Below are 9,840 nucleotides of genomic sequence, written 5' to 3' on the forward strand. Positions count from 1 at the left end.
CTAAAACCATTACTTTTACTTTCACACCTTAATTTATTCGATGCCACCACCTTTGTTCAGACAAGCCCTTACATAAGTACACCCTTTCACTTTCTTAGTTGACATGCAAACCAGCTGTACCAGGCTTTTAGAACTGGGCAGAAAATTACCTTTCTGAATAAATTCTCATTTTAATTTGAGTGACCAAATTGCATTCACATGGAATGAATAACCATTACTTCAAAAAAATCAAGTCTTGTCCGTTCCCAATCTCTGGAAGTTAAAAAGAGAACTCAGACCTCAAGCAAGAAGCCAAGCAAAGCATTCCCCTTCTTCCTCCATCAGACCAGATGTTAACTGGTTGCCCTGTCAAGCACTGGGAATATGAAAATGAATGCTAAACCTCCAACGTATAAAAGTATCACACTTAAGACGTGTCAAGCTTTGTACTACAGGATAAATGGCCTATCGGGATGCACCAGCATGGAACAGTGGGGACATCCTGTGGCCACTTAGATTCTTTACATGCGAATGTTCCCATTATTATTTTTAATCCATTTGTTCAACCACTTTTGCAAATTAGATGCAAAGTCACTTAATAATGTAAGAAGGCCTGAAGACAACAGAATTTGCTTAGCAAACTTCCCACCTAACACTTTACGTAATCCCTTCTCAGCAGTTGTTGTGCTCTACCTCAGTTTTTCGTTTCTTCTCTTCTGGGTTATATAGTTTCCAACTCAAAAAACCCTTTGTCCTGGTTTCAGCTGGGATAGAGTTAACTGTCTTCCTAGTAGCTGGTACAGTGCTATGTTTTGAGTTCAGTATGTGAAGAATGTTGATAACACTGATGTTTTCAGTTATTGCTCAGTAGTGTTTAGACTATAGTCAAGGATTTTTCAGCTTCTCATGCCCAGCCAGGGCACCTGACCCAGACTGGCCAACAGTGTATTCCATACCATGGGACGTCCCATCTAGTTTAGGAACTGGGAAGGGGCGGGGGGGGCAGGGATTTGCCGCTCGGGGACTGGCTGGGTGTCGGTCGGTGGGTGGTGAGCAATTGCCCTGTGCATCATTTGTACATTTCAATCCTTTTATTACTACTGTTGTCATTTTATTAGTGTTATCGTTATCATTATTTGTTTCTTCTTTTCTGTTCTATTAAACCGTTCTTATCTCAACCCAGGAGTTTTACTTCTTTTCCCGATTTTCTCCCCCATCCCACTGGATGGGGGGGGAGTGAGTGAGCGGCTGCGTGGTGCTTAGTTGCTGGCTGGGGTTAAATCACAACAACCCTAAACATTTAAGGAGCTTGAGCTGGTCTAGGTGGCAACACTAACCCCTGACAGCCATGCATACAAGTCAAAAGCAACTTTCTAATTTAATTTATTTACATTGATAGCAGTGTTCATAAAAGGCATGTAATTCTCAGATCTAGGCATTCTGCCAACAGGAAAAATACTATCAGATGAAATACGTGTGTAAAGCACCTGCCAATATTGTAAGCTAAGCAACCACAAGAAAACAAAAGGCCAGTTACTCTTGTGAATCTGAACACAGTTCTTTTCATCCCCTTTCATCCAAGGGAGGAACAACTTCAGGATAGATATGTGTGCAGACTATGAGGTTGAGAGCTCCTCACAGACAACTCATTGTGCAAAACTCCCTCTGTTTTCATACTTAACATGATGGACTTCAGCTATACAGCTCGAGGAAAAGGTCCCCCAGGCAGTTCATGGGACAGCTGTGGCTTCATAAGTTAAGATAATCTCAACTCACTTCTAATCATGTTGACTTTACTGCTTTTAAAAACAAAAAGCAAATTAACTTCAATGACAATTATTTTCTATGTTTTGTATGTGCATATTTTCTCACTACAGGAAAGAAGATTTTCTTTTAAATTTACATCTTCAAGCAATTCACTGTCTCTACTTAAGCTGCCTATGAAGGCTGGTGATAATCAGTGCCAAATCTCAGAGCAGATGTCCAAGTGTTCCAGTGAAGTGGCTCTGCAGTTTGCAAGGCCCACAATTTGAGTCCATTTAGTGTGGCATTCCAGATGGAAATGCAGCCACCTAGGACTTGCCCCAAGTGTGTTGCAGCTGTATAATCCACCTAGGAGGTCTGTTCTTGAGCATATCTTCTTTAAAGCAAAACATCCCATCCTTCTGAGCAAGACATTCATGTTTTCCAGCAGGAACAGACCTTTTTATTTGCCAATCAGAGGAGGTGTCAGCTAAAGCAACATGCTACAGGAGAAACTCCACTCCACACCTCAGGCAGTTCACTGGCCCTACAAATCAAAACTCACCCAAGCATGCTGAGGTGATAGAGCGTTTCTCATTGTCCACTAAATTCAACCCTTAAAATAATCACACTTAAACTAAATCCAAAGCAGTCTAAGTTATTCTGTGTGTTGAACAGTTTGCTTAAACTGTGCTTAGACTGCACAGGCAAAGGTTGTACAGATGTTACAATCAAGGCAAAAAAATCTGTTCTCCATTACCTGTACAAAAATGGGAGTTCACAATGACACAAATTATCAACTCAGCCTATATCTGCTCCCACAAAATACGCCTCTCAGCTTCTCTCACACTTGTCATCTACAGCAATATTAGAAATTATCACATGATTCATCTTGAAAGTATTTTTCATGCATGCTCTTACTAAATATTTTTTCCATCTAAATATTCACACACAAAATCTTTCAACAAAGATTTACATGTGGGCTGAACCTGAGTTTGCTCAAATCCACTAAAAAGTAGGCTCAGAGTACACATTTACCTGCAGCCATGGTTGCCCAGCCTGTGGCTGGTTAACATTCCCATGTAACACTATCAAAAAGATTACTTTCTAGCTGTCCTGCCAATCCCCTTCCATAGAAAAAAGGATATAGCTTTTGTCAGTGTTGTTACTTACGATACAGCTGGTAAAGGAAAAAAAAATAAATCTAGAAACACAAGAGCTGGTCAGAACAGCCTGAATGGCCCTACTTAAGCACTGGGTGGGATTTCACAGCCATAAAGGACGTAAGAGGGACTGCTTAGGTGTGCTCTGCTTTATTCCCAACACCCTTGTGCCACACATGGACGATTGCTGCTCTACTGCCTTCTCATTCTGTACACAGACCTTCCTTCCCCCCACATCTGTAGCAATAATGAGACCCAAGAACATGCTGATATTAGACACTCACCCCATGCATCAGGCCATGCACTTCCTCAATATAGTACAAGGAAACAAATGAGAAACACCTGTGCTAAATAACACCAGACTAATCCACTATTAGAAGTCCCAGTTTGTGCTTCAGTCTGCAAAGGTTTCTACTGAAGAAAGGTGCTGAGCTGCCAGTGAATCTTCACTGAGAAAGATAATCTGAGGCCAAGACAGCTTAATAAACAACTCTGAAAGGATTTTACAGAGCCCATGTCTCCTATCACACTTGTATAAGCTGTTCACAACAAGGGGCTAAGAAAGGAAACCTCAGGGAGCCACGCAAGAGGACATATTCTTCCCAGAAGAGTTTTGTGATTTTTGGAATGAAGTAATCTGATGCACAGATGGATGAGACAATAAACAGTTTTTAGAGAGGAAAACGATAATGCTGGATTTTGAAACCAAGCACAGCAGGTAGCAAGCTCCCGGATGGGTGTTGAAAAGACTCACAGAATTTCCTAAAAGCTGATATGCTTAATCCCTTGGAAAAGGAAGATTTAACTGTTACCAGTACACCAGAGTGTAATACCAGATCTTATAGGTACAATGCAAGCATAAACCCTCCTCATGGCTTCATGTGGCACATCATTTAAATGACCCTCCTATTATGAAGGCAAACGCTCAGGACTATACCATGCATTGTACCACCATAAATCCACTGGAAAGCATTTCCCACAGCCATTAAAAGAAACCCGTACTTGTTAACATGTCACTGCAGTAGAGACTACTGTCCGATTACTTTTTTGCAGTATTATCAGAAATAACAGGCCCATTTTCCAAGATTCACCACATTCCCACTGAAATAAGTGAAATGGTTCAGGCACATGTGGACCATAATGGGTAAAATAATATTAACAACTACAGCAGAGTAAAAAGTAATCCTTTTCTTAATCCTGAGTGTGGTTCTCCTCAAGTCAAACTTGAGATAAAACATCATGGAACAATTTGCTGTATTGATCTCTAGGTTAAATCTATACCATATACAAAGACTGAGGACACCCGCCTTTAAGTGCTTTCATATTTTTTCTCAGACGAAGTCTGTTTTAGGAAAAGAATCACAGAAATAATAGTTAATAAAAAATAAAACACACCAGGCAGGAGTTACTGTAGCCATTTCTATGAGTCACATACAACTAGCCTGTTAAAAAAAAATAAAAAAATTAATGAATACAAACTGATCAGCTGGAGAGATAATAATTTTGAAGACTGATGGTCATTTCTTGTGTTTGTACACACTGTGTTTAGTATACTTGATAAACAAAATATGTCCACAGTCTTAGCAGCATGAGGATGCTTCTAAAACAAAAAAAGTCAACAACAACAAAGCCAGCTCAATTGTTTTGCAGCCTCTGGCAGTAAGTGCTGTACATTTACATAAACCTCATGACCAAAACTTTTGAACACTGAACTGCTGTGCAACGAGAAGGCAAGCATCTTTCTCACATGTGCAACTGAATGACTAATACCCATAAGATATATATTTTGCAGCACCCAAACATTCCTTCTCACAGGACATAAATAACAAAAACATGATCTATTACACCAAAACCAAGCAAGACTGCCGAGCAGTGATAGCAGGTACACAAAACACTCCTTCACTCCTCTGAGTTCTACCTCATGCCCCAGTCTTCTTGGGTCCTTTCTAATTACCCATCCAGACAACATTCACAATTCCCAAAGCAGAGACAAAAAAAGTAGAACTAAAATTATTAACTCAACATGAGAACACAAAAAAACATAAACATGGGCCAGCCTAATGCCTTTTTTTTTTTTAACTCCTCTCTAATAGCAAGACTGATTCAGAGGAGTGTGTTTTAAAACATTCATGGTAGTCAAGTTGTGTCTTATCTAGTACAACCCTTCCTCCTTCCTTCAGGTTGCCTGATGTCTTCCCTCCCTGCATCCTAACCTGTTCACCTTCATGGCCCGGAGAGCCATGCCCTTATTTATACAAGTTGGTTAAAACACCCACTTTACTCACGAGCAAAATTCAAGTAAATGAGAAACAACAAAATCAGATCTACAGGATCAGCCATGTGAATATGTGCATAAATAACTCTGCAGTGGTCATTCCAGTGGAGTCTGTGCCTCCACACAGGCAAAACAAATTGCAGGAACAAAGCCATCGACTCTGGAGCAGCTACCACATGACAATTCACTCAGATCTGCAAGTCCTGCACTAATTTATGAGGAACAAATTGCATGAAAGACTATTCATACAAGCTGAAGTAAACAAAACCATGCCCTTCACTTTTTGTGTAAATCACCACGCAGGGAGCTGTATAGCACTAAAATATTTATTTTAATTAAAAAAAGTTTTGCCACATAGCAAGACAGATTTCCAAGAAAAGTCCTTTGTGTTATTAAGTCCTCAGAATGAGACAACATAAGGTGACGCGTCCTTTCTCCTTTGCATTTTTTTTTAAAGTATCTCGCATGCTTCAAAATGCGACTAATGAAAAGTAGCTAATAGCCCTGATCTCTACTGATCATCACTAAAAGCTCTCTGTCTCTCCCCTTCTCTCCCGCGCCAGTCAGGGGCTGTTCCGGGCTCCTGGGCCCCACGCAGCAATGGACTGAGACATCCCTACGAAGATGTAACCCGGGACAGCAGTAAGCTCAGACTGCGGGTTTTATAAACCGGCTTTCTTTTGCACCAAACACTAACTGTGTTTGAGAGAGGCAGCAGTACGCGAGCCCACCGGTACAGGCGCCGTGCCCCCTCCGTAACCGCCGCCGTTCTTTCCCGGGCCCTCTCCGGGTCCCCGCGGGCTCCGCTCGCCCCTGCAGGGCCGAGCGCCAGGGACCAGCGGTGTCACCCCGGGTTCTCGGCACGTCGCTCCTCTCGCGGCCTGTACCCCGGCCTTAACGCCGGCCCGGCCGAACACCCCGCCTCCCGCGGTCCCTCTCCCGGGACCACCTGCCACCGCCGGCGTCGCGGGGCCCCGCCCCGGCTCCGCTCACCTTCGCCCGGCGCCCGCCGCAGCGCCGCCGCCCCGCCGGGCACAGACGGACAGGCTCCAGCCGCGCCCCGCTTCAAAGCGACCGCAGCGGGGCCGCGGCCGGGGCGCGGCCGCCCCGCGGCGGGGGCGGGACGCCCGGCGGAGCCGCCCGGCACCGGCACCTGCGCCGTGAGGGAACGGACGCCCCCCCACGCCCCCCCGCCGGGCGGGGGCGAGCGCGAGGAGGGCTCCTGAGGGGGCACGCGCCGCTGCTCCCGAGGCGGGGCAGGCGCGGGGGCCCGCGGGGGCGCGTGGTCGGGGCGCGCGGGGCTCCCGGGGGCGCGCCGCGGGCGCCCGCATCACCCACCCCCCCCCCCGCCCCTTGCAAATAACGCCACGGCGGCCGGTCTCTGGTTTATTTTTCCCTTTTTACCCCCCTTTTTGTCCCATTCACAGCCACCCTCGCACCAGTGCCGCCTCCCTCCCTGCCCTCCCCGCGAGGGCCCACGCTGAACACCCGTGAGATGCCCCCCCCCACCCCCCACGGCGCAGGGACGCGGCCACCCCTGCGAAAGACAAGCGTTTCCTGACAAGCGGCTCCGCTCCGCGGCGGGACGGTCGAGCGAGACAAATAAAACATAAAAATCGGTTCAGAAGCCATGTCCTCTGGAGACACCATTCCGGCTGGCGACGGCACCCGTCCGCCCGGCCCTGCCGCCCACGGCCGCCACGCCGGTCGCAGCTGCCCCCGCGGCGCTTCCCCCGGGCAAAGGGCGGCCGAGGGCAGCGCCGCCGCGCCCGCCTGACACCCGCCCCCGACGGCCGGCGTCGTCCTCGGTGCAGCCGCAAGCTGGCAGGGACGGGGCAGGGAGACGGGCGGCCGCTCGGCGGTGCCCGGCACCGCCGCTCCCGCCGTCGTGGCGGGGCCGCAACAACGCGCCGTTACCGGCTGCCGCGTGGAGGGGACGTCCCGTGGGCGCCGTCGGCAACGGCTGCGTAAAAGGCACGTGCGCGTGTACCAGACGGAGCGTCGCCCCTCCGCGTGTAACGTCGCGGAGGTTTCGCTGGAAGGCGCTACCGCGCTGGCACGGACGGCGGCGGGGGGCAGCGCTCCCCCCATGTGGCCGATCGCCAGCGGACAGGACACCCGGGAAGGACCCCCGACCGCGGCCCCCTCCCCCGGCGGCGCCCGCGCGGGGATGCCGCTCACGGGGGGGGCGGACGCCGCGAGCCTTTCCCTGCGGTCGCCGGCCGGGCGAGGGCGCACACCGGGCACAGCGCGGCAGGAGCGGCCGGGCCGAGCCGCAGCCCCGAGCGCTCGCCGGCGGGGGTCGGACCGCCCCGTCGGACCGCGCCGGCGGAGAGGGGCGGCGGAATGAACCGTGCGACGGGGCCGGGGAAGGTCCCGGTCCCGGTCCCGGTCCCGGTCCCGGGGCAGTCCGTGGCCCCGCGCGGGGCGCGACCCCGCGGCCGCTCGTGCCCGCGCCCCGCGAACCCGCGGGGATACGGCGCGGCCGGGCGCCCCATTGGCTGTTGCTAGGTGACGTGCGCCGCGCCACGTGACCGGTGTTAAATGCCGTCCCGGCGGCGCGCGGCGCCGCAGAGCCCGTCCCGCTGGCGGCGGCGGGAGCGCGGCTGCCCGCCCCGGCCCGGCCCGGCCCCGCGGGCGCGGAGCGCAGCGCAGCGCGGCGAGCATGGTGGCGTGGCCCTGACCGCCTCTCCCCGGTGGGGTCGGCCGCGGGGCGGCGGCGGCCCGTGCCCCGGCGGGCTGGGGCGCGGGATGACCGGGGTGCTGGAGAGCCTGGTGCCGGACATGCACGCCAGCCAGATCTCCGCCGGCAGCTACCACCAACACGGCGGCCTCCACAAGCCGCAGGAGTCCCCCACGCTGCCCGTCTCCACGGCCACCGACAGCAGCTACTACACCAACCAGCAGCACGGGGCGGCGGGCGGGCCGCCCTACGGCCCGGTCGGCTCCTACCCCTACGGGGGTGGCGGCACCGCCCCCTACTCCGCCAAGGCCGGCTACGACCTGGGCTACGCGGGCGCCTACGGCTCCTACGGGCCCTACGGCAGCAGGGCCTCTCCGGCCAACAACGACTCCGGTACGTCCGAGCCCCGGGGGGGGGGGGGGGCGACTCGGGGAAGCCGGCGGGGAGCCGGGCGGCCCCTCCACGCCCGACGAGGAGGCGGTGGGTGCTCGGGTCGCGGCGTGGGCCGGGAGGGCGCTCGTCCCCGGCGGTCCGCCCCGACGGGGCGGGCGGCGCTGCCGCGCTAGGGGCAGGGCCCGGGGCGGCGGGGGCTCCTCTCCTCACTGGCACCGCCGTTTCTGCCGTAGCAGAGAAGGAGGACTGCGAGCCGGAGATCAGGATCGTGAACGGGAAACCGAAGAAAGTGCGGAAGCCCCGGACCATCTACTCCAGCTTCCAGCTGGCGGCTCTGCAGCGGCGCTTCCAGAAAACCCAGTACCTCGCCCTGCCCGAGAGAGCGGAGCTGGCGGCCTCCCTCGGCCTCACCCAGACCCAGGTAGGGCTCTCCCGCCGCGGCACCGTGGGCACGTCCCGCCCTGCCGGGGCCGCTCGCCCTCCGCGGGGTCGGGTGCGGGCGTGGGAGGGGGGGCCGGCCCGCGGCGCCTCGACGGCCCCGGGGTGGGAGTGCGGGGGAAGCGGCCGCGCCGCCGAGGCAGCGCCGGCACCGCTCGGGGCTGCGAAAGCTGCTTGTCCCTGCCCCGCCGCGGGCGGCCCGGGCGCCGGGGCGGCCCCGCGGAGGCTGCGGCCGCCTGACGCCCCTCTCCCCCCAGGTGAAGATCTGGTTTCAGAACCGTCGCTCCAAGTTCAAGAAGATGTGGAAGAGCGGCGAGATCCCAGCGGAGCCGCCCCCCCGCCGCAGCGCCTCGCCGCCGCCCCCCGCCTCGCCCCCCGCCTGGGACTTCGCTCCGCGCACGGCGGGCGGCGCCGGGACCGCCAGCCCCAGCCCCGCCGCCGCCTTCCTCGGTAGCTACTCGTGGTACCCGCCGGCGCCCGGCGGCTCGGCGCACCTGCCGGCAGCCGCCCCCCTCCCGCAGCCGGCGCAGCCCCCGCACCACCACGGCGGCGGCGGCGGCGGCGGCGGCATCTTCTAGATGCCGCAGAGACTTGAGCCCGCGGGGCCGCGCCCGGCGGCCGCGGGGCACCGAGGTGCAGCACTGGTGTTTTGGTGAAGCCTGGCTCCGGCCGTCCCGGCGGAGAGGAAGCGCTCCGCGCCCCGTCCCGTCACGTCGCGGCGCCGGCGGCGGACCCTCTGTGCGATCGGCCCCGCCGGACCCGCCCTCCCGCCGCCAAAATAACCGCGCTGCGGAGCAAGTACCCACTTCCACGCCCTCCGTCCCCCTTCCTCCTCCCCGGCTTTTTCATCAAACCACCGGTGCAGAACTTTGGTTAACTTTATTTTTTATTTTTTTAAAGTTGATAGGTGCCTTTGCGGATGACCTCACTTTGATGCTGGGGATTAAAAAAATAAAATGTTACAAAAAAAGATAATTTTTATATGTAGGTTTAAAACAAGAGCCTCCCGTGTCTAAGTTACCCTTCTTAGCCGTGAACGAAACCGTTCGGCGAGGGGGGGCCGGTCGCAGGCGGTGGTACCGGCGCGGCTCTGCTCCCCGCGGGGGCTCCCGCCCGCGCGGTGCCTCCGGGCGGGTTTCGTGCCCCGACGGGGCCTTCCCGGGGCG

The 9,840-nt window shown here is 54.8% G+C and overlaps 1 protein-coding gene across 1 annotated transcript; it reads left to right on the forward strand.

Annotated features, from left to right (window-relative positions):
• Positions 1-7,911: 7,911 nt before the first annotated feature.
• Positions 7,912-9,252, forward strand: DLX2 (distal-less homeobox 2). The gene is made up of 3 exons (XM_075029305.1): positions 7,912-8,236; positions 8,470-8,657; positions 8,932-9,252. The coding sequence occupies exons 1-3, from the start codon at positions 7,912-7,914 to the stop codon at positions 9,250-9,252; spliced, it is 834 nt and encodes a 277-aa protein (XP_074885406.1).
• Positions 9,253-9,840: the final 588 nt, after the last annotated feature.

This window comes from Buteo buteo, chromosome 5 (genome assembly GCF_964188355.1).
Source record: "Buteo buteo chromosome 5, bButBut1.hap1.1, whole genome shotgun sequence".
Taxonomy (NCBI): Eukaryota; Metazoa; Chordata; class Aves; order Accipitriformes; family Accipitridae; genus Buteo; species Buteo buteo.

Excerpts from the sequence above, each read along its gene's own strand:
- DLX2 (XM_075029305.1), top strand. The coding sequence starts at position 7,912 with ATGACCGGGGTGCTGGAGAGCCTGGTGCCGGACATGCACGCCAGCCAG. Across the intron at positions 8,237-8,469 it reads TCCGGCCAACAACGACTCCG|CAGAGAAGGAGGACTGCGAG; the intron begins GTACGTCCGAGC and ends TTTCTGCCGTAG. Across the intron at positions 8,658-8,931 it reads TCGGCCTCACCCAGACCCAG|GTGAAGATCTGGTTTCAGAA; the intron begins GTAGGGCTCTCC and ends CTCTCCCCCCAG.